Source organism: Crocuta crocuta, unplaced genomic scaffold, assembly GCF_008692635.1.
Source record: "Crocuta crocuta isolate KB4526 unplaced genomic scaffold, BGI_CrCroc_1.0 scaffold168, whole genome shotgun sequence".
Lineage (NCBI taxonomy): Eukaryota > Metazoa > Chordata > Mammalia > Carnivora > Hyaenidae > Crocuta > Crocuta crocuta.
In genome coordinates, this window is record NW_027532591.1 from 2,951,573 (window position 1) to 2,977,025 (window position 25,453).

The window sequence follows — 25,453 nt, forward strand, 5'->3', positions numbered from 1 at the left end:
AGAAAACACAAAGCAAAACCCTGACACCTGGGGAGTTGAAGGGGAGGGAGGAAGGCATTAAAATCTTTGCTTTTCAAAACTGTTCCTGGAAACTTTCCTCTCTTCCTGAAGGAAAACTCCCCATGCTGGCTTTCCGAGATGTTCCAAGTGCTTTGAATTCAAATGGACTGTTGAATCTATAATCACACATGGCAGTGGTGACTAAGAGACAGAAGGCAGTGACCTCAGCTCCATCAATTTCACGCAAGACACCTTCAGATGTCATCTACAGTCATGAGGCAGATGAACTGGTATCATGGACAAGCAAATCTATTTGAGGCTGCCTGCTTTAGGCAGTCCCTCTGAAACCAAGAGATGAACTAAATTGCTTGGATTGACTAAGAACCCAAGGTAGGGAGGCAGGTACCACACTGGGCCTAATGTGTGTCCTGCTCAGGGTGCTCTAACAATTAATTATAGATTTTGTTTTCTGAGGTATCATGTATGCTCTATGGGATTGTACTTCTTGTGTGTACACTGATATCAAGACACTGCTTCAGCCCTGGAAGGTGTACAGGTCAGCTTCAACTTAGCCAGAATTGTGTTATCCCTGAATTGATGCCTTGGGCCAGGTTAAAAAAAAAAAAAGGTTAATATAGAAACTTAAGGAGGAAGCCACCTTACTTTCTAAGATGGACTTTAATGGTTAATAGGATTTGTTTTAACTGGTGAAGTCCAGAATCCCTAAAAAGCATAACTAGGACCCATACTGCACGTTGCTCTTACTTTTCTGTAAAGATACTCTTGGTAAAGAGAAAAGGGGGTGATATATGTAGAAAAGACTGATATTCTTTGAAAGCCTTGCTTATAAGTTTGGCCTTTGGCTGGCATCTAGGAACTTGGTTTTCAGGAGGGTTCCCAACATTCCCAGAACTGGTGTGGTTCAATAAGCCTACACTGTCCAAACTACAGAGCTTGTGTTGAATACCTGCTTTTCTTCTGGAAATCCGGTACCTCAGTGGAGGATATCTGACTTTGTGATCAGGTCCCAATAAAAACCCTGGGTACAAAGTCCCTCATAAGCTTCCTTGCTTGAAAACACTTCACACGTGTTGTCTCAAATCACGACTGGGGGAATTAAGCTCCTTCTGTGTGACTGTCCTGGGAGAGGACCGTTGGAAACTTGTGCCTGGTTTCTCCTGGACTTCTCCCCATGTGTCTTTCCTCTTTGCTGATTCTGGTTTGTATCCTTTTGCTATAGTAAATCAGAGCCATGAGTATGACTGCATGCTTAGTCTTGTGAGTCCTCTTAGGAAATCATCAGACCTAGAGGTGGTCTTGGAAACCTCTGACACATTGTATGAAAAAGCCCTTGGAATTGAATTGGACCTTGGACGTTCAATTCATAATTATGTCAGTTACTATGTATGCGACTTTGGAAATATTACTTAACATCTTTTAGCCACAGTTATCCTATTTGCAAAATGGGGCTACTATCTATGCTTTAGGGTTTGTATAAAGATTAAATAAGGGAATACTTTCTGAAGTGTCTGGCAGAGGTTCTGGTGCAGAGTAGGATATTAATAATTGTTAATTCCCCTGTCTGAGAGGTGAAAAGGCTGTAAGAACTGAAGAGGTCACCAAATCAGCCACAAAAATTTCAAAGAAAACTTTCACATCAGAGATTCACCCACTTTTGGAAGGCTCAGGCCCAATTCCTCTTGAAAATAAGCAGGAAATTGTACCAATACATTTCACTGCAAACCTCTTTGGTGTTTAGTTACATTTCATGCAATCTCAAGAAGATTCTGCTTTCTGGCAACAGTAACATGAAGGAAGGAAGAGAGAATATGCTTACTTAAAGGAAAGTATGCTGAAAGTGAGATGGTGTGGTTTCATCCTGCACACATCACCCTGCCCAGGGGCATGTCCAGCCGGTGAGCCATGCTATTTCTTCCAAGCACAAGGTCTACACATCTTAAAAGACTGTATGTCCTGAGTACCTACCACGTGTCATGTCCTTGCCTTCACATCACCTCTCTTAATTCTATATCACCTCATATGTAGCTATCATTATCTGTCTTTTACAGGCAAAGGAACAAGTTTAGAGAGGTTATGTGCCTTGCCCAAGGTCCACCTAATAACTGGTTCTTTACATCACCATGCTGTCTCCCCGTCATGATTGCCAATACTCAGAACACATTTTTCCTTCACTAAGGGGGCTGTAATAAATAATGACTTTTTCCAAGGAAGTGTCTGTTATAACACAAGTAACAAAATGCAGGTCACCCTCATATTAGGAATGAGGAATGGATGTAAAAACTTAAGCAGTGACTTGCTGGAAATGGATAAAAGGAACTCAGCATTACCAAATCAAGCGGCATGGGGCTCTACCCTTTACCAGGGATTTTCATGATCACTTTTGATCTTATCATCACAATATATTAGTGAGAACACATGACACTATCCTCACTTGAAAGATGAAGTAACTGAAATATAGCAAAGAGAAATAACATATTCAATGTACCTCAGCAAATAGACAGCAGTACCAGCATTAGAACCAAGATCTCTCTGACCCCAAGTACAGATGGGATAGGAGAAACTATCAAACCATTTATGAAAATACTTAGTCCAGGTGTTAGTAGTCTATGTTTAAGCATCTCTCTAATCTCCCTCTGCTTGGCTGCATTTTCATCAATCTCATTTTAAGTACTATAGCATCCCTTGACTATTCTTCTGGCTTTAGTCTTTCTTCATGTCGATTCATCCTTCCAGGCTTCCAGTGAGACAGAATGGAAAGAATCAGTACCTTGATATTTTAATTTCTACTTCCTGGCTATGTGATCTTGGTCAAAACACTTAACTTACAAGCTTCAGTTCCTGTATCTGTAAATGGGAATAATATTTGCTTGGTATAACAGATTCTCGACACGGGTTTGAAATTGCTTCCTTGTGCCTTTAATTTTTTCAATTATATAGTTAATACCAATCTCATAAGTTGGTTGTAAGGATTCAATTAGAGGATACTGTAAACTGCATAGAATAGTTACTGATACACAGTGGGAACTCAATAACTGATAGATAGCCTAACAATTGTCATTTAGAAACCAGGGGGTGCTGAAAGGAGGGAAGGGAGGTTGATTTTTATGTGGGTTGGTTAGGAAAGGCCTCAATGAAAAGGCATCATTTGAGCAGGGACTTGAAGGAAGTAAGGGCATGAGCAATATATATTTCTAGAGGAAGAAAGTGCAAGTGCAAGTCCCTGAAGTGAGAAAATGTTTTGCTGTGTTTCACAAATATGAAGGATGTCAAGATGACTTGAAAAGATTGAGTGGGGTCAGAGAAATATACAGGGAGTCACATCAGGGAGGGCCTTTCAAAAATTCAGAACTAGATGGGGAACTGTTACAGGATATGAGATGGGAAGTGATGTGATTTGCCTTATATTTTTAAAAAAGTCTCTCTGTTTTTCAGAAGAAGAGAATGAAGGGGTAGGGTGGGTGGTGCATGAGTTGAGGCAGAGTGGCCAGTTAAGACATTACTGCAATAATACGGATAAGAGATTATAGTGCCTTGGCCTAGGGTTAGTTGTAGAGGGAATGAGAAGCAGATTCTGATTTTTTGAAGAAAAAACCAACAGATTTTGCTTATGAGTTGGATACAGAAATGAGAGAAAGAAGAGTCAAGTAGGATTCCAAGGTTTCTGGCCTGAAAAAAAAAAAAAGAATGAAATTGCCATTTAAGAGATGAGGAAAACTATGAGAGGAGCAGATTTGGGTGAGGGGAGGGATCAGGAATTTAGTTTTGACTATGTTTAATTTGAAATGTCAATTAGACATGAGGTGGAGGTCTGAGTAAGCAGTTGTATGTATAAATATCCGGAGTTCTGGAGAGAGCCTGGGTGGATGTACACTTTTAGAGTTGTAACTGTAATATATGGCATTTAATGCTACAAGATTGAATGAGATCACCTAGATAATGAGGGCAGAAAGAGAAGAGATTAGAGGACTGACATTTAATGAGCACCTACAGTGCACCAGGCAATGTGAATTTATAAATTATGGAGTAATGTATAGCTAATTATTCTTACTTTGATGATACCATGAAGACCATGTCATTACTTTGCTCAACAAATTTACATGAAATAAAGCCAGGTTCTCTTGCCTGGTATTCTAGGTTTTATACAATTCCCCTTCAGCCTTTTCCTAGAACTTTACTATATACAAATCCATTTTTGCACTCCACTATCTAGTCATGCCTTGTGCTTTCCAACATTAGCTTCTTTCTTCAAGCTGTCCAGGGTGCTGGAGATGTTCTCTTACCAGTCCACTGAAAATCCTATCCATCTCAAAGTTTTGTTCATCTGCTATATAAAGCCTTTCCTGATCACCCAGGTCAGCATGGATCTTGGTCAACTTTGACTTCTGTTGCCCTTTTTGTCTGACTACTCTTAGAATGAACTCATTGCATGAACTGCATTATGAGGATTATTTTTGTATGAGAAACCTAGGTATTCTCAAAGGCAAGGACTATGCCTTATTCCTTGGCACTTAGCACAGTACCTAGAAAAATAAAAGTCTGCTGGTAAACAGAGTGTGAAATACAACTAAGTATATACTTTATCTACTTCCAGCTGTGACTTTGGAATAGGAATTACAAAGATAATAAGAAGAAATCAGAGAAGATGAAATCTTTCCAAATGTGTAAAACTGAGCTACATTTATACACTTAAAGCATTTTTCTAGGTGACAAACTACTTCCTTGGAATAAATCAGGAGGCATGATAGTATAGGGATTAGAAGTACAGACTCTAGAGTCACACAATGAGGTTTGTATCTGGTTCTAATATTTACTGTGATACTGGGCAAGTTACTTAACCTCTTTGTGCCTGTGTTTCCCCATCTCAGTGAGGTGAGGATGAATGTTTACTTTTAGAATAGTTTAAATGAGACAATGCATATAGGGTATTTAGAATAGTGCCTAGTATAGTAAAACTTCAATAAATACTATTATTAAAAAAATATGCTGAACATTTGGCTATTGGATAATCATCATTATCACTTTTCATATTTAGATAGTATCTTACAGTTTATAAAATACTTTTATATATATTGCCTTATTTGAGCCATGAGACAGTCCTGGGAGAAGCAGTTTATTGCTTCTGTTTCATAGAGAAGACAAGTGAGATTTAGAAAGCAGGTGTGCCTTGTTAAGGTTGTACAGCTGATAAATGACCTTTTGATTCCAAATCCAGTGTTCCTTCCTATATATCACTGCCTTCCTCTATTCCATTTCCTTAATCATTCCAACAGTAAAGTAGACACCTAAGAACTATGAGTTTTGAAACTCATTCAGTGTATAAGGCATTGTTAAGGCATAGGATGCTTCATGTCATTACTTAAAAACAAAACTTATAATTTAGAAAATAATACATTTCTGGGGCGCCTGGGTGGCTTAGTCGGTTGAGCGTCCGACTTTCGCTTAGGTCATGATTTCGCGGTTCGTGGGTTCGAGCCCCGCGTCGGGCTCTGTGCTGACTGCCAGCTCAGAGCCTGGAGCTTGTTTCAGAGTCTGTGTCTCCCTCTCTCTCTGACCCTACCCTGCTCACGCTGTCTCTCTCTCTCCTAGAAATAAATAAAAAATATTTAAAAAAAAAGAAAGAAAATAATACATTTCAAAAAAAAAGAAAATAATAAATTTCTTAAACAAAATGACTAACCTGAAGAAATATAAACTACTCTTGCTAGAGTGTTACCCCCTTTATTTAGACTGCTAATATACCAGATTAGTTTCACATAAAGACCTATTTAGAAGTAGCTATATTATTCTTCAAAAATTTTTTTTTAATGTTTATTTATTTTTGAGAGAGAGAGACAGAGTGTGAGTCAGGGAGGGGCAGAGAGAAATGGAAACAGAATCTGAAGCAGGCTCCAGGCTCTGAGCTGTTTGCATAGAGCCCGATGTGGGGCTCGAACCCACAAACCATGGGATCATGACCTGATCTGAAGCCCAATGCTCAACTAACTGAGCCACCCAGGCTCAGGTACCCCACTATATTATTCTTTTAAATCTTTTGTTATTTATTTTCTTTTGTTATAAATATTATATGAACAGGTTACAGATAACTTCAACCTATAAATTCAAGTATCCTGTGGCCAAAATATGCCAGAAGCATTTTTCCTTACAACATCACTTTTGGAAATGAAGCAACTGAGAGGCCTTGTCTCTAGTCTTCAGTGGTCATGTTGGATGTATGCTCTCAAGCAAGCCATTGTACTTGAGGCCCCCACTTTTTCTACCTGTTGACTGGCACCAATAGTGACTGCCTGCTGCCTCCCAAAGCTGACAAGAAAAGGAATGAGGTAGCTCTGTGAGTGCATTTTGCACCTGAGTGAGACCTGTTGGTTTCTCTAAGGCAAGTTTTTTGTGGCTTAATGGTGAGATGAATGTGGTGGGGAAGTAACTGCATGGGGAGGAGGGAGAAGAACTGAGCAGGAAGAGGAAATGGTGTGAGATTGTGTATGCTTTGGTAAGGAGTCTGGACCTTCTCCAGTAGGCCATTAGAGCCACTGGAGGCTTTAAAATTTTTTTCTATTTTAATGTTTGTTTATTTTTGAGACACAGAGAGACACAGAGAGAGACAGAGCTTGAGCGGGGGAGGGGCAGAAAGAGAGGGAGGCACAGAATCTGAAGCAGGCTCCAAGCTCTGAGATGTCAGCACAGAGCCCAACACGGGGCCTGAACTCATGTACCATGAGATCACGACCTGAACCGAAGTCAGAAGCTTTACCACCTGAGCCACCCAGGCACCCTAAGGAGCCAGTGATCTTAAAAAGCAATGACCGTAAGAAAATTTGGGTTTTAGTGTTGGCTTTGCTTTTATAATTTATCATGTGACATAAGTAAAGTACATCATTTTAATATGTTTTGATTCTTCCATCTGTAAAATGACAGCATTGGCTTTGATATCTCTGAGATACTTTTCAAGTATATTAATGATTCCAATGATATATTATTTTGTCTGGTTTAGAGCATTTGGGTATTTTTAACATAAATATCCATCATTGCTCTAAAGAAAGAATTCATTGCTACCATGCTTTCTTCAGCTGTAAGCCCTTCCTACCTCTTCTGCCTCTGACCACTTACGATAGTTACAGCAGATACTGTTTACTATGTGGTAGGGACAGTAGTTTACATTCTCTTATTTAATTCGTACCACAACTCTCTAAGATAGATGTTATTATTTTTCTTTCAAAGAAAGAAAGGTGAAGAAATAAACATTCAGCAAGGCCAAGTTAAGTTGCTCAATGTCATACAGCAGGTATCTGATGGAGTGGGGTTCAGATACAGGTCTAACTGCAACCAAAACTTTTTTTTTTAAATTATGCTACTCTGTTGCTACTTAACACATCTCTCTGTGCAAGACTAAGTTCAAATTTATTTCCTTTATAATGCCTTCCCTTACCACTGTAGGCTGAAATTAGCTTTCCTTCCAACTGTAGGTATAATTTGTAATGCAATTTGCTTTAGATGTGTTTTCACTAGAATATGAACTCTTCAAGGTCAGTAACAATTTTTTATTTCTGTATCATTAGCGTCTGGTATGGAGGTTGGCAGAATGGCTGCTCAGCAAATGTTTTGCCATATGGAAGAACAAATACATGAATGAAATGCAAATTAAACTACTTCTATTTCCTTATGGTGGCAAAAAGGATATCCTTGTGTTATTGATAAAGTCAAACATCATACAGCAGTAGTTTGTGAATACAGGCTGTAAGTCCTAAAACGGTAAGAATTATGTCATTATTTTCAGTCCTGTGTTCCCAGCACTGAGCTTAGTGCTAAATTTAATAAAGGTGGGTGGGTAACAGAGGAAGGAATCTGCATACCCTAAATTTGTAAGGCTTCACCTTTCCCCCACCCCCAAGTTAATTTAAACAAACCTTTACTAAGGGCCTGTTCTGCTAGAAGCTTGTTTATATTCAGTCTCTTGTACCTTTAAACATTAGAGAAAGAAAAAAAATTGTAAGTTATACTTATGGAGGGGGAAAAAACTAGAAAGCTGGAGAAAAATACAAATACATTCATTACTTTGCTTTAGAATATAAAATGTCTGATACTATTTTTCTGAATGCATCCACGTGTGTCTGTTTGGGGAGTTCACATCTATAGATCTGGAGGAAAAAATGCTCTCAGGGCAAGAATGAGGGCTGTGCAGTTACATAAATGACAAGGAACACAGGGAACTGGTCCTGAAGCCAGTCTGCCATTACCATCTTCCTTTCCTAGTATTCTCCAGTCATATTACAAACAGAAAGACCACACTTTCCAGTTGCAGCTGGAGCTTCTCTCTGAGTGGGCAAAAGAAGGAAAATCGAGGAGGCAGTAAGGGGAAAGAGTTATGGTATAAATAGAAAAGGAGGTGGGAAGAGCGGAAAGAAGAGAGGAGAATAAAAAGGGTAAAATGGGATTGGAAAGAACAGGAGAGGTGGGAAGGAAGGAGAGAAAAGGAAAGAGGAAGGTTGGGGGATACTGACAACCTTACACTGAGTGGCACTGGGCCAGTGCCCAGTAGGTCCAGAGGGGAAGTGGAAAGCTGCCAGGGGCCCCTTACTGACTGAAGCAGCAGAAGTAGTCGTAGGGGTTAGGATCATTCCTTAACTTTAGGACTCAACTACATCACTACCAACTACCTTGCAATGCCCAAGTAAGCAAATGGGCCACTGATGTTCACATGGCTCTAACACATCCAACAGGTACAGCTTAATGACCAAAGCTCTGGTAGTGAACACTACTCTTGGTAACTGTTATGAGCAAAACAGAAAGCAAAATAACAACAAAAATTAAATAACTCAGTGTTCCCAGAACCTTGACAATCAGCTTTTCTGGGAAAGGCCTGTGTCTGCTGCTATTGAGCTTGTCCCATAGTGCTCAATTCAGTGGTATACCCACCAGACATTTAGTAAATAGTTGGACAGCTGGGAAATCTTAACACGAAGTATGGTTTTGATTGGAGGGTGGGGGCACAGAAGAACGTTTACCAGGTCCTATGATGAGAAATCAGTCTCTACTTTGTGGGGAAAAGGCTGAAGACACAATAAGATGCCAAGCGTTAAGTCTTATGTTATTTGTTATTAAGGAGGTGAGGTCTTAAGATGTGTTTTTTAACAGTCTTTAGTTTGGTTGTAATTTAAGATGACTTTTACAAATTAAATCCTAATCCTTGCAGACACAGATGGCTGTTACAGAATAGCCTTGCAAAAACACTAGTCATTTGACTTGAAAGAGCATTTAGAAAAGGATGAAGGGCCATTAACTCTCACCCTACCCCTGACTCTAGGAGGTCTAGTGAGTCCTGGGTGGGCTTTCTGGGTTTAGGTCTGGGTCTGGAATCTGGGTGGGCCTATGGCATCTGTTCTTATTTGGAACAGCTTCTCTAGTTCACTCTGGAATGAGAGATTTAGGATCAGACTGGAGATCATTAACATTTGACAACGGCAACTAAATGCTTATGTGTGAGGTACCATTATGGGAACTTCAGGGGAGACAGACATGAACATGATATGGACAGCCTTTGTAAAAAAAATTATAGAACAACAGAAAAAGTGCTATGAGAGAGGAAAGTACAAACTGCAATGGGTACATAGTTGAGGAGTTTGGGAGAAGGGGAGGGTTTCTGAGAGGGAATGACATTTGATCTGGGCATTAAAAGATGAGGTCAAACAAGCCAGGAAAAGTGGGGAGGGTGGATATTCAAGGAAGAGAGAACAGAGTATACAGAAGCACACAGAAGCACAGAGTCATGAGTCTCATGTCTTTTGTGAATAGTAAGCAATCTCATTATCTCCTGGTGATGGAAATAAGTAATGAGAGGCAAAGATTAAGGTGGGAAAGGTAGGTATGGATCAAATTGTGGAGAGTTTCTGAAATCATTCTAAGGGGTCTATCCTTATCCTGGGGCCATAGGAGCTATTAAGGAGTTTTGTTTGTTTTGTAACAAGAAAGGGAATGATCAGAATAGGGTTTTAGAAAAATCCTCTTATAGAAGCAAGCCTTTGGTTAAACTTTTCCTCTCGGGAACTGGGCCCAACTTGATCTAAACTGGTCTTGGGATAAGGTTTGAGGTAGAAATGAGGTTAGGTGTGAAAGGAACACTGGGAGAAGAGTCTGTTAATAAGACTGAATAGCATTCTTTAGCAGTGTAAAGAGTGAATGGTTGAGATTTAAATCATGAACAAATTTTCTCAGGGCGCCTGGGTGGCTCAGTTGGTTGAGCGTCCGAGTCTTAATTTCAGCTCAGGTCATTATCTCACAGTTGTGAGACTGAGCCCTGTGTTGGGTCGAGCTCCGCACTGGGCATGGAGCTTACTTGGGATTCTCTTTCTCTCTCTCTGTCCCTACCCTTGTACTCTCTCTTCCTCTCTTTCAAAATAAATAAAACATTAAAAAAAAAAATTTTCTCTAAAACTAGATGACTGACACTTGATTTAGGGCAAATCCATAGTTAACACAGTCTGCACTGAAAAGGGTGAGTGTTCGGTCAGTAGAGCTCAAGGCGGGTAGGTAGCAGGCTTGAAAATCTCTGCATTTCACTTCACAGTTCCCTTGCTTATTTACAATAGCAACTCTGTGCAGTCTACGTTTCTACCTTATGGTCATTAATACTGTCCATAAAACTCAACTTTTTTAGAGACTATTCCCCTCTCTCTCAAAAATAAATTAAAAAAACATAAAAAAAAAAGGGGGTGGTGGTGGTACCTGGGTGGCTCAATTGGTTAAGCGTCTGATTTCAGCTCAGGTCCATGATCTCATGGTTTGTGGGTTTGAGTCCTGCATTGGGCTCTGTGCTGACAGCTCAGAGCCTGGAGCCTGCTTTGGATTCTGGGTCTCCCTCTCTCTCTGCCCCTCTCTTGCTCCTGCTATGTCTCTCTTTCTCTCTCAGAAATAAATTAAAAAACATTAAAAAAATTTTTAGAGATTGTTTCCCCCACCCTATTCCCAGTAATTGAGTTAAAAAATTAATTTGAAACCCCCCCCAACTTTAATTTTAAAAGCCAGCAGCTCCTTAGACTCTTTCTTCTAGTACTTTCACTTTCAGATAAAAGGCCCAGAACAGGACTGCCTTAAAATCAAGGGTTGGGATTTTAGAAGCTCTCATCAGGAGAAAAAAAAATTCTAACTATGTGTGATGATTGATATTAGTTAGACCTACTGTGGCTATCATTTTGCAATGTTCACAAATATTGAATCATTATGTTGTACACCTGAAACTAATATAAGGTTACATGTTAATTATACTTAAACAAACAAACAAACAAACAAAACAAGAGTTGGGAGGGACTAAGTTAGCTCCTAAGTTTTAGAAGTTCTTTAAGAGAGATGTTCATCATAGAACATAAGTGCGAGAATCAGGCTAATCTTGAACCCCTTGATAGGGGCTCTTTCCTCAGTGTTCACACATTTAGAGTTTAACTTCAGTGTTGGAATTAAAGTAGTTTTTTTTTTTTTTAATATTTTTATTTATTTCTAGGAGAGAGAGTGAGAGACAGCGTGAGCAGGGGAGGGTCAGAGAGAGAGGGAGACACAGACTCTGAAATAGGCTTCAGGCTCTGAGCTGGCAGTCAGCACAGAGCCCGACGTGGGGCTCAAACCCACGAACCGTGAGATCATGACCTAAGCCAAAGTTGGACGCTTAACTGACTAAGCCACCCAGGCGCCCCTAAAGTAGTTTTTTACTTGGCCATGCAGTCCACAGAGCATGTACATGCATGTGTTCCCTGGAACATGTCTGTGTGTGTTATATATAACAAAGAGGAAGAGCTTGGAGCAGTGGGTGGGACTAGTGAAAGAGGAACCAATGGCTAGCACCTGACATTCCAATGTCCTTGGCTTAGATACAAGTAGTAGGATCCTCATCCCACCTAGGGATTTTGTGGCTGGGTGGTAGAGCTAAACTTATACCACTGGTTTCTGTCTCTACTCTGTAAATCTGACAGCCACAATGAGGGACTAAGATGAACCTTAATTAAATTCTTGTTTTTTTGTTTTGGATGAAATCTAAGTTACTAGACCTCACATTATTAGATCAAAGTGGAATCACAGACTATTAATATTTACTATGTATCTTAGGGGTAAACTAGTCTAAGCCTTATCCCAGTTAAAGTAATAATACCAGGAATGAATCCTTCCCCATGTATGTCCAGTATTGCCGAAAAGATATTATTCATTCAGTAGTGCATGGTTACCTCCAATGACAGGAAAACCCCTACTTCATGACCCAAGATATTCCCTTCTTAGAAAATACTTCCTTACATTGGGCCAAATTTGTCTCCTGTAACTTTGAAATCACTGGTCCCAGTTCTGTCCTTGGCCTTGCAAAGTAAGATCTCTCTTTTTCATGGTAGCCCTTCAAGTAGCTGAAGACAACAATCATGTCTTCCATAGCCTTTACACCTCCAGAGGAAATGTTCCTCAAATGATAGGATATCCAGTTTCCTCATCTTCTTATCAGCCCTGCTCTAGCCATGCTCTTTCTTCTTCAGGCTTCAGCATGGAGTCTAAGGACTCTTTCAGGGGGAGTTTATCTTGTACACAGATGACTAGGACCATTAAGTTATCTTCTTGTTGGGATTATACCTCTAAAAATGCATCTAGCATTTTGTTAGCAGCCACAACACATTAATGCTTATTCAGCTCAATTCAACCATAACTTCTGCTAACGCACGCATGGTCTTTCCATCCCAAACAAGAGTAATTAATTTTCTAAATCTAATGTGGGGATCTCTCTATCTTTATATATTTCTGTAAAATTTCTATAGGTTCATTTTTATATATTGTTTTAGTATTTTAAGGTTTTTTAAGTCTCATTTTTCATAATCCATGAATCTGATAAAGTCTTAAAAGCATGGTGAGTAATAAAGGATTGGATATAGAACCTCTTGGTCTACTCTAGGGAGTGGGCAATCACTTTCTGGACACCACCATTTAATCAGAAATGAGATTACCTAACTATAGATTTACATCTCTCTATTTTGCCCCAGAATATATTAGAGACTATCAAATATCTTGCTGAAATATAGAAAGACAATGAATATAAGTCATCCTCTGTGACTTTCTAGGATAATAAAAACTATCAAATCACAAAAAACTCTTGGTTTAGCATGACTTGTTCTAGTAAACCTATAATCACTGACCCTGATCAAACTATTAAGCTGTTAAGCACACAATTCTCAGATCCACTCTGAGGTACATAGAGATGAGATTTTGGGAAAGTCTGTATATAGATGCTTGAATAGGGGAAATAGCTAGGGAGGAGGAAAGATTTAGTACCTAATTTCTTACATAGGCTCCTGGGTCTATCTGTCGTCCTGGGAAGACATACCTGCTCCAAACGCTGAGAAGAGAATGGTGTGTGAAACAAAGGACTCCTAGGCATGTCATCTTGTACCATTGGATTTTTCTTGGACTACTCTGTCCAGCCCTAATGATGGGGTATCTCCCACTGGACGTATTTCCTAAAATAGGCATGTGAACTTACATCTCTCCTAGGAAAGGTACTCAGTAACTTGAACTCGTCCCATGGAAATCCTTTGGAAGCTACAAAATCAAAGACAATCTGGAGCTTATTGCTGGCCAGGAACCGCCGCTCGAGGAACTCGCCACTGGGGGTCCGGATCCGCAGTTTGCTCACAGGTTCAGCATTTTCTTCCTTTGGCTCTGGAGGCAGGGCCTGTTCTAAGGAGAGCCGAATGGCCTAAAGAGGGCAAAAACCAAGTGTCAAAGTGTGTAACAGAGGGGACTGTGGAGAGTAGGGCAGGGGGAGACTAGGAAGAAGCTGCTGCTTTCTAGAAACTCATCAAAAAGTTATTGCTCTTTATTAACCAAGCCTGATGCTTGAACAACAGAATCATGTATTTTTCATTTTCTTAATATGAGCCCAACAAGCAATTAAAGAAATCCCACCTTAATGACATGTATTATTCAATTGATAGGTAACCACATAGAAAAGAATGTAATCTGTTTTTTACCAAAGGGCAAATGGTTTGTGATTGAGGAAATAGGTATCAAATACCCAAATTGCTTCCTTTGTAGGTTATGAATTAAGACTATTAGAAGCATTTACAAAAGACATACAAGTAAGTAATATATTTGAAAAGCATACATGTTCCAAGTCAAGATGTCTGAAGAGTTTGTAGAATACTAGATATTATATGAATAAGAAAATGGACTGGAAAGATTCACTTGAGGTGATGAAAAACTTTGGAAATAGTGGTGATGGCTGCACAACATTGTGAATATAATTAATGCCACTGAATTGTACACTTCGAAATCGTTTCAAAGGCAAATTTCTGTTATATATATTTTACTACAATAAAAACAAAGTGGAATGGAATAAAAAGAAATTAAAGTATCAGCTTTATTGGAGGCAGAAGACCACAGCCCTAGTTTTAGCCTTGTCACTAACGTGTTGTGGGATTTGGCCAAGTCCCAATTTTTGGACCTAGAGATGGCCAAAATTCTTTATTTCACAGGTAAAAATACAGACTTAAATAGATGGAGTAAACTGTTGAGATCTCATGGCTAGAGTTGGGCTAAACCCAGGTTTCCTGGTTCACAACCTACATTATTGCATTGTTTCATGTTTATGATACTCCATTGGAAGGAAATTAGAAGGTCTTTGATATAGGAATCTATGGCAGAAATTCACTAAAACCTTTTTCTCTATGGTACTCTGGGAGGCACCTTATAAGTAGCCTGCTATTAGCATGCTCAGCCTTACAGTTATATTCTTGCCTGGTTTACTTTGACATTTCCATGTTCCCAATTTGTCATCAATAGAAAAACAAAATATTCCTTCAACTGATCTATGACTATCATAATCAAGTAACATGAATGAGAAAAATTGAAATTTAGATTCTCTAAATCCTCAACAGCAATTTTTATTTTTTTTTAAAGTTTATTTATTTTGAGAGAGTGAGAGTGAGCGAGCGAGCACAAGCTGGGGAGGGGTGGGAGGAGAGAGAGAGAGAGAGAGAGAGAGAGAGAGAGAGAGAATCCTAAGCAGGCTCTACACTGTCAGCACAGAATTGAATTATAAATAAAAAGGGGAATTACAAAAAAAGACAGAATATCTAGAAAACAATGATTGCTGAAATCCAGCATGTTGGAATTAATGGGATTCATAGAAAGCAGTGCTCAAAAAAAAAAAAAAGAAAAAAAAAAAAAANGCTCAGTCAGTAGGGCATGCAACCCTTGATGTCAGGGTTGTTAAGTTCAAGCCCCATGTTGGGTGTAGAACTTACTTTAAAAAAAAAAAAAAAAAAAAAAAAACAANAAAAAACCCTAATAAAATAAGTGGGGGAAAAAGCTTAGAAGAAATAATTAATAGAGCTAAAGCATACAGAAATATATTAGAAAAAATATATAGTTAACCAATAAGTAAGCTGGTTCTTTGAAGGAAATCAATAAACTTCTACAAATAAAAGGGAACATAAAAATGGTAACCTATAGAGGGTGGGTGGGGAAAACAGGGTGGAAGAAAAATTGTGTTTAAAATAACCAATAGAGAAACAAAGTTTGTTCAGACACCAATATGGATAAGAAACTAATTCTGTGTCATTCAGGATAATTTGGTTGATTCTAATACTGGTTTTCAAAAAAAACCATTAAGAATTTCTGTAGTGTATAGTGAAAGCTATTTTTCTTCTGACTCTGAAGTAATTTTCCTTCTTGAGGCACTGGATAATACCACCTATCTTAAAGGGTATAATAAAAGATGGGAATTACAAACACAGTATATGTGAAGTTCCCAGTGTAGTATTTGATACATAAGAGGCTTTAGTGAATGGTTGCTTGGGTTGCACTGGTTAAATAGTCCTATATTCTTGTTTTTTATATGGGGATACTGATAAACCAGAAATGGAAACCTAAGAAATATAATCCAAAAATCAGAGTAACAGGAAGTTAAACCAGTTACTCTTACCTTTTCTCCTTTCTTTTCTTTCTTTGGCTAGCATGAGGGTATTTATCTAATTTTGGTGTTCTGATCAGCAACTAGTTTCAGCTGAACATTTTCAAATATTAAGCTATTTTAGTTAACACTGTCATATATTAATAACCCAATGACTAGATAAGTCTATGTATATCAAAATTAAATTCCAGTTCTACTATGTCTCTTACAGCATTCTCCATAGTGTACTATAGTTATTTGTTTTATGTCTGGCTTTCTCACTAGCTTGCAAGTTCCTTATGAGTATGGAAAAATGTCTTACTGCTTATTCCAAGAGTAGCACATAGCACAAAGTATATGCTCAATATGTATTTGATAAGAGAAGGAATAAACTAATATGTTAACTGAAATGATACATGTGATAAATATACTTAGTATAGTGATAAGCACACAGCACGTGCTAAATAAATGCTAAAAGAATCTGAATCTCAGGGGCTCTGCTCCTAGTAACGAAGAACTTACTGACTCTGAGGTATGACTCCCTCCAGCATCATCTTTGAGAGTAATTTTCAACATACATGTCTCTTAAGGGCTACCCAAGAATTATTTGTAGGGAAAAAAAAAAAAAAAAAAAAAAAAAGAGTTGCTTGTAGGATTAAACCACCTCTGTGGATTAGAGTTATATATATTTCCTGAACTGTTAAATGGGATCGTTTGACTATTTCTAACACTGTGATTCTTTAAAACTGTCTTTGATGGCTGATGCTCATCACCACTTGCCATCAGGGAAATGCAAATCAAAACTACAATACCACCTCACACCGGTGAAGAGTGGCTAAAAACAATACAAGAAACAACAAGCGTTAGTGGAGATATGGAAAATAAAAAACTCTCTCTCATTGTTAGTGGGAATGCAAACTGGTATCAAAACAAAATGGAGGTTCCTCAAAAAGGTAAATAGCACTACCCTACAATTCAGCAATCGCACTGTTAGGTATTTACCCAAAGAATACAAAAACACTCATTCAAAGGACACATGGACCCTTATGTTTATACAAGAGCATTATTTACAATAGCCAAGATATGGAAGCAGCTCACATGTCCATCAATTGATGAATGGATAAAGAAGATGTGGTGTATGTATGTATGTATGTATATATATGTATATATATATATGTATATGTATGTATATATACAGGTATAATGGAATATTATTCAGCCATAAAAAGAATGAAATCGTGCCATTTGCAATGACATGGATGGAGCTAGANAATTGTCGGGTCACTATATTGTACATCTGAAAATAATATAACACTGTATGTTAACTAATGAATTAAAATAAAAACTTAAAACTATGTCTTTGAGATTAAAAAATATTTTTCCTGATTATAAAAGTAATATATAACCTTTGAAAAAAGAAGATAATTAAAATTAATTTGCAGATTCACCATCAAGAGATAGCCACTGCTATCATTTGAGTATTTACACCCAATAATTTTTAAAAAATGTTTTATTTATTTCTGAGAGAGAGAGAGAGAGAGAGAGCATGAGNATCGTGCCATTTGCAATGACATGGATGGAGCTAGATAGAATAATGCAAAGTGGAATAAGTCAGATAGAGAAAGACAAATACCACATGGTTTCACACATATGTGGAATTTAAGAAACAAATGAGCAAAGGGAAAAAATGAGAGGGAAGAAGAGACAAACCAAGAAACAGACTCTTAGTTACAGAGAACAAACTGATGGTTACCAGAGGGGAGGTTGGTGGGGGTGGGGGNGCCCACAAACCGTGAGATCATGACCTGAATCGAAGTCGGATGCTTAACCGACTGAGTCACCAGGTGCCCCTACACCCATTAATTTTTTAAAGTGACAGGTTTTGATTTTTTTTTTTTACATTTTTAATTTATTTTTGAGAGACAGAGTGAGATGGAGCATGAACTGGGAAGGGGCAGAGAGAGAAGGAGACACAGAATCCGAAACAGTCTCCAGGCTCTGAGCAAGCATTCAGTACAGAGCCTGACGTGGGGCTCAAACCCACGAACCGTGAGATCATGACCTAAGCCGAAGTTGGACGTTCAACCAACTGAGCCACTCAGGTGCTCCAAACCATTTTTTTAAAGACTTTTTAAAAATGTTTATTTATTTTTGAGACAAAGGGAGACAGAGCATGAGCAGGGGAGAGGCAGAGAGAGAGGGAGACACAGAATCTGAAATGGGCTCCAGGTTCTGAGCTGTCAGCACAGAAGCTGATGCGGGGCTCGAACCCATGAACTGCGAGATCATGATCTGAGCTGAAGTCAGATGCCTAACTGACTGAGCCACCCAGGCGCCCTGCCCCAAACCATTTTTAAGTGTACAATTTAGTGGCATTAAGTACATTCACGATGTTGTATTACCATCACCATCATTTATATCTGAAACTTTTTCATCATCCACTCTCCATCAATTTTTTCATGCACATTTTTATATAAAAATATATTTAAATCTTTTTTTTACAAAATTTTACTAGCGTTATATTGTATAAAACTTTATCTTTTGCCCAAAGCCAAGTGTTGTCATTTTTAAGTTTTTTATTGTAATATAACATGCGTATGAAAAAGTAGTGTATAGAGATAGTGTGCAACAGTGTACAATTTGATAAATTATCAAAAAGTGAACATACCCATATAACTGGCCATTAGAAGTCCTTTTGCCCCCTTCCTGAAAATTACCCTCCTCAAAGTTAATCACTATCCTGACTCCTAACACTGCAATTTAAAAAGCTTAAAGAATTAAATGCTATGTATGGTTAGGAACAGGCTTTGGGTATGACAGACTGAGGTTCACATCTTGACTCATAGGCATGTAACAGTCTTTAGGAACTTCAGTTACCTCATATAATAAATAGGGTCAATAATACCTTCCTCACAAAGTGTTCTATATAACATGCAGTAATGTTTTATAAAACACCTAGCAAGTGCTGACACATGGCCAGCACTTAGTCAGTGCCTAGCATTGAACCTCACGCTGTAATACGGTGTTCAACAGATGACAGTTGTTGTTGTTATCATTATCATTATTATAATCCCTCTGTACCTACTTTAAATCAGAACTTAATGTGATATTTCCTGGTTTCTCCTCCTGTTCTCCCTTTAATCCACCTGTCTGCTTGCCCTCTATTTTGACATTTCCCTGCACAGTATAACAACAGATGCTACATTATTGTCTGAACTCAACCAATTATACTACAGAAGAATAAACAACAGTAGCTCATTACCCCACTCCTTGTGCAGACAATATCTGCTTCCTCAATGCACCCAGTCTCCAGGGCTTTTCCCCAGAATGAAAACAGACCTCAGATATCCCACACCAGTGGTCCCAATGTGGAAAACAATGAAAAGATATCAGGTAAGTTGGCAACCCTGGGATCTGAATAGCCAAGTTTTACTGGCAAAAAAGAACAAACATGTATCAGTAGCTCAGTTTCAAATATACTGGCTAAAAACAAAGGCCTCATATAAGTAAACAGTGTTGTAAAACAATGACATAAAGGACATCTACACTTGAATAGCAGTCATAGTAAACACCACTGTTAAACTTCAATTTGGTTTGCTCAACAAATATATTTTTTTATTTGCATTATTTTAGGTTTGTAACAAAACAAGGAAACCTAGTGTAAGTTGGAAATATAAATTGAACTTGGATTTTTGTTTTACTAAAAAATACGAATACTCAAAGAATTCAAATCTGAACAATAAGAAATGGGGACTTCTTTGAAGTGAAATTAGGTACTATAAATAGACACTCAGCAAAGACAGTTTCTACACACTTACATTTTTTAAACAGGAAAAATAATCTATTCTTATACCAATCTATTACAGTAAGAATCAAAGATTGACTAATTTACACACACAAACATACATACATAAATACATACATATGCACATTATGTTCTTAGCTTCTAAGAGTACCCATCATACTCACATATATAGAGGTTATAGTTAATTGAAACAGAGTTTGAAATAGGCTAAAGCTAACAGTCATTAATTTCATAAATGCTTACTGAGCACCTTCTATATGCCAGGCATTGTTCTAAATGATAGGAAAATAGCAATAAACAAAATAGATGAAAAAAATTCTGCTTATGTGGAGCCTATATTTTAGTAGGGTGGAAGAAAGACAACAAATACAAACACAGGAAAATGTATAGTTTGTCACAAAATGATGAATGCTACGGAGAGAGTACAGAAATGTTGGTAGGAGGGAGGGAGGGGTACAACTTTAAATTCTGTAAGCCTCAATAAGTAAAAACTGGGCCAGTAAGCAAAGGCCTAAAAGAGAGAGGGAGTCACATGGACATTTAGGTCAGAGAGAAGTACTGCAGGTAGAAATCACAGTAACTGCCAAGCCCTGGTGCCTGGCCTGACTGAGGAATAATAAATAGCAAGGCAGCCAATGTGGCAGGAGCAGAAAGATGAGGGAGAGAAAGGGAGTGGAGTTGACTAGAGAAGAATCAAAGGAGAGGGGTGAATAAATCCTACGTGGCTTTGAGTAGTCCATGTAATGATTTTTTCCCCAATTTTAAAACTGGGGCATAATTATATATAGTAAAACCCATCCCTCTAAATGTATAGTTCTGTAAGTTTTGACAAATGCGTATTTATATAACCATCGTCATCAATCAAGATAAAGAACAGTTCTATCACCCCAAACACACACACACACACACACACACACACACACACACACACACACACACACACACACATCCTCCCCCCACCCACCTCTCGCCCNAACACACACACACACACACACACACACACACACACACACACACACACACACACACACACAGTTCCTCCATTCCTAGCCCTGGCAACTTCTAACCTATTTTGTCTCCAGTCTTGCCTTTTTTAGAATGTTACATAAATATAGTCATAAGTATCATACAAATGGCTTTCTTCATTTAGTGTAATGCATTTGAAATTCATCCATATTGTTGACTATATTGGTAGTTCACGCTTTTATTACTGAGTAGTATTCCATTGAATATACCAGTTTGATTATTCCTTCTTCAGTTGGGAGACACTTGAGTTATGTCTAGTTTTTGGTGACTACAAATACAGCTACTACAAACATTAAGTGCAAATTTTTCTGTGAACATAAATTTTACCGTTACTTGCACTTCACCTGTGCAAATACCTAGGCGTCTGACTGTTGGGTCATATGGTATGCGTATATTTAACTTTATTTTATTTTAATGTTTATTTTTGAGAGAGAGACAAAGCATGAGCAGGGGAGGGGCAGAGAGAGAGAAAGAGGGAAATATAGAATCCAAAGCAGGCTCTAGGCTCTGAGCTGTCAGCACAGAGCCTGACACGGGGTTCAAACTCACAGGCTGTGAGATCATGACCTGAACCAAAGCTAGATGCCCAAATGACTGAGCCACCCAGGTGCCCCTGTACAGTTTCCTCTTGAAGGGGAATCGTAAGAAGCATTGCTCTAAGATCCTAGTGCTTGAAAAATCTGGGCACCTTTTGAGACACTGGCCTCTATCTGATGTAATAGATTAAATGAAACTTGTAAACAATCATTTTAGCCCAAGAAAAGCATAGAACACATTTTGTGGTTCATCTTGAGCAAATGTACAGAACCCTATCACATGCATATGGTTAAGTATGCTGGATTGTCTATTGTCAAAATGTTAATCTTACTTTTGGCTTTATTTTCCTTTGTCCTGATTATTTTATCTTTTCTTTCTTCCTTAACCCATTTGAATTGCACATATTTATGTAAGATACTTGAAACTCATTTCGGAAGGAACAAGTAAATATATAAATTAGTAAAATACGAAAATTTTTTTGTCCATTGCTTTCATTCAGAGTAATTTTAAAGCTTTTTTCTTTATCGTGGCCAAGGACAAGATAAGAATTCCTAGATTTAGCTGATTTCACTACAATAGCTACCACATAGCAAAATGAGACAAACCAGTTAGGAATTTCACTGTAACCAAGGTGATTTTAATATTCAATACTTCATCTTTCCAAGAGATTTTGAAATACTAGAGATTATTAAAATAATAAAACCATTCTTGTTTTTCAATACAATTATATAGGTTAGGATTTCTGGTTAGAAAGAGAGGCAGTATTACTGTGAAAAGTCAGGTGACTGGGCTTCTAGTACAGATTATGTGTACAACCAGTTGGGTGACCATAGGGAAACTGTATAATCTTCCTGGGTCTCAGTTTCTTTAGAGGTTTCACAATAATACTAGCTTTCCCAAGGAGTTGTTTGTTGTACATGAGTGTGCTGAAATATGTTAATTGGTGCTCCATGAAAAAAAAGGGTCAAATAAGTCTGGATAAGACTTAATTAAATTAAGATACATAGAAGATAAAAAGTTTCTTCATGGTAGAATTTATAAGAGCCTTTAACTGTGACTCTCTGGGGGAGGGTAGGTAAAGTATGGAGTATTACCTGAACTTGGTTTTTTGGGAGTACATTCATGGACAAGTGCAATAATGACCCATTGTAAAATAGAGTGTCCCACCCTTTCACAGGTTTATACCAGAATGTAGATATTGAAGTATGCTAAAGGATGTTTATGGGGTCTTCTGTGAGAGGACAGGCTTTAACTACACTGGGAAAGAGAACAGATTTTAGTGTGGGGTAGATAAGATAAATCATCAGAAGAAAGTACTCTAGATCCAGAATATGTAGTTAACTGTGTACACCTGACCTTTATCAAGTATCTGGTTGAAGATATACTACTGAGAGAGTGTGCGTACTGTGAAAGAGCATTGAAGAACAAGAGTCCTAAATTTTCAAACTATATTTCTTGAAATAGCCTAAAAGCATACTGACAAACTTGTCTTTTAATTTCTGTGAAACACTGCAAACATGATTCCTATAGACACATGCAATGATATATGACCTTGTATTGGAATGAAGTGAAACAGCATGAGCTGTGGAGTCATAAACACTTGATGAGAATCTCAGCTATTTTTCCATTTATTTTTTTAGTGTTTATTTATTTATTTTGAGAGAAAGAGCACAAGAACAGGAAAGGGGCAGAGAGAGAGAGACAGAGGGAGAGAGAGAATCCCAAGCTGGCTCCGCTCTGTCAGCGCAGAGCCTGGTGCAGGGCTTCAACTCCCAAGCTGTGAGATCACGACCTAAGCTGAAATCAAGAGTTAGATGCTTAACTGACTAAGCCACCCAGGCATCACAGTTTTTCCATTTCTTTGTGTGACTTCTCAAAGAGTATCAGTTTTCTCATTTGTAAAGAAAAATCTCTAACCTTGTAGTTTCTTTTAATGGTCAATGAGTAAGCATATATAAAGCACTTGATACAGAGAAGATGCTCAATAAATCTATCTTCCATTACTTAGAGTTTTCAGTGTACAGAGACTAGGGTTTGGCAGGCACAGTATCTTGCACATGTGACAGGCACTCAATAATGTGTTTAAACCTGAATAAACTTTGATTTCCAAACAGTGAAATATTACACATCTTTAAGACGTGGCTTAAATATCACTTCTATAGTGTGGCCTAATTCTCAAAGCTGTAAAAAATTTTACTTTGCTAATGAACTTTTTAAGTACTTTGCTTTTACTTCTATGTTATTTAGCATGATTTTCCCTTGATTTGCTGTTACTTGTAGATATGTTGCATCTTTCCTACCAGATGCAATTTCTTGCAGAAACTGTTTTATTATCTTTTGTTTCTCTTTCAGTGCTTAGCATAGTTCTTGTTCAAAAAACATTTACTGAATAAGTATGAAGTGACATTCTCTGACCAGGAACGATGACTCATAAGAGTTTTCCTCAGCCCAAGTCAGGGCCCTTCAGGCCTTTCCATCACTTGTTAGATGGCTTCTTCTTTTTATAAGTAAATCTTGCTGTTAATCCCATGTTGAGAAAAAGTTCCAAAAGTCCTATTTTGTGAACTCATCCTAGGAAGTCATTTGACATCCCTTCCTTCTCTTTGTTTCCATTGCACTCTAGGCAAATCTCTAATACAGCTTTTACATACAGTTTTGTAATTCTGTTTTTACAAGACAATGAGCTCCTGGTGGGGATGGCCCATGTCTCTATCCCTAGCCCCTATGAGATTTTGGGAATGTACTAAGTATTTAAAAAAATATTTGTAAGATTAGTGAATGAAAAATTCTCTATGTTGTTATGAATATGACATGGGAGGGGCGAATAAGCCATACTAAATGGATTTCTCATATTTAGGGGCCAATGCAAGATGTCACAGAAGTAACTCAGTGTCTTTTGGTGGGGAAGGGGAAGACTGGGAAAGGGGCAGAAAATACAGTTTTGTATTCTTGGGGTGAGACAATATCCAGGAAGGATGGGAGCATCTGTCATGTAAAAAAAGGAAAAGGAATTTCTTGAAAAGAACAGAAAAGCACGTAACTAGTATAAGGTCAAGTTTTCTAAGAGTTCCATACACTAGAGCAAGAATAATTCTTTCAAGGAAAGGTTAGGTCTTCCATGCTGAAATGGGTCTGGGGAAAGTGGAAAGGAGTTGTAAGAAATATTAACAGCTTCAGTGTCAAATGCAGTAAAAATAAACCTAGCTTTTGAATAACTTTCCTTAAAATCATCCCCTACCTCACGTTCCTCTTCTTGTTCTTTGCGAATCTGCTCCAAACGAAACTGTTCTGCCATCTCTCTCTCATGAGCTTCCCTCTGTCAATAAAAGAGAAAGGGAGCCAGCATTCAATAACACTGGTTTACTTAAAAAGGAAAAAAACAAAACAAAACAGCTCACTGCCAGCATGGTGATAATAGAAATGTTTCTCTCTGGAACAAGAATGGAAATGAAGCAACAATAAAGCACAGCTCTCTGATCATGCTGAGTACCCATATAAACACCTGCGTAGCTCTGGGTAGTGTGACATTCAAGATCCTTCAGAGGACCTTTCTTTGGTCTTCTTTTCTGCTCTCCCTCTCTCCTAAACCCAAATATCAAGCTCTATCTGCATTAGCTTCTATCATGCACCCATGCTTTCAGGCTCCTTGCTGTGAGCATATACCACCTCTCGTCTCCTACCCCTTTTCTCTATTCAGTTCACATATTTAACCTCTTTCATGAAACCCTCCCTCAGCAGATTTCCACTTATTAGCTCTCTAAAAAAGCTAGAAAAAACTTTCCACTGAAACTCCTGCTTACTAATCTCTCACAGAACTCATGTTTCAGTGTTTCCCTTATGACTTTTATGATCTTTGCCTAAGTATTACAGCTAACTATGTTTTTGAGTTAATCTATTCTACACCACATTGTGAGTCTTTTGAAGGTAGAACCTGTGGCTTATTTTCTTTCCCCTCCTTCAATGCTCAGTACAGAAGCAGGTACTCAAGAAGTATTAAATAAATCAATGATTTATTTAAACATTTAAATTTAAAACATTGCTCGGTTTTTACTACAACTGGTTTAAAAAAACAAGTAAAATAAATATTAGGCCTATTTTTGTTTTCATTTTTCATGATTGTTAAAAAACTTTGTGTTGTTGAAATGAATCATGCTTTA

At 38.0% G+C, this 25,453-nt stretch overlaps 1 protein-coding gene across 4 annotated transcripts in view; it reads right to left on the minus strand.

The window, feature by feature from the left end:
• FAF1 (Fas associated factor 1) overlaps window positions 1–25,453 on the minus strand; it is a 449,320-nt gene that overhangs the window by 24,977 nt on the left and 398,890 nt on the right. For all 4 annotated transcript variants that reach the window (XM_077779702.1, XM_077779703.1, XM_077779704.1 and 1 more), the window contains 2 exons: window positions 24,535–24,612; window positions 13,517–13,732 (listed from right to left, as the gene is read on the minus strand). In XM_077779702.1, the coding sequence (XP_077635828.1) occupies window positions 13,517–13,732; window positions 24,535–24,612 (294 nt within the window). The remainder of the gene's footprint in view (window positions 1–13,516; window positions 13,733–24,534; window positions 24,613–25,453) is intronic.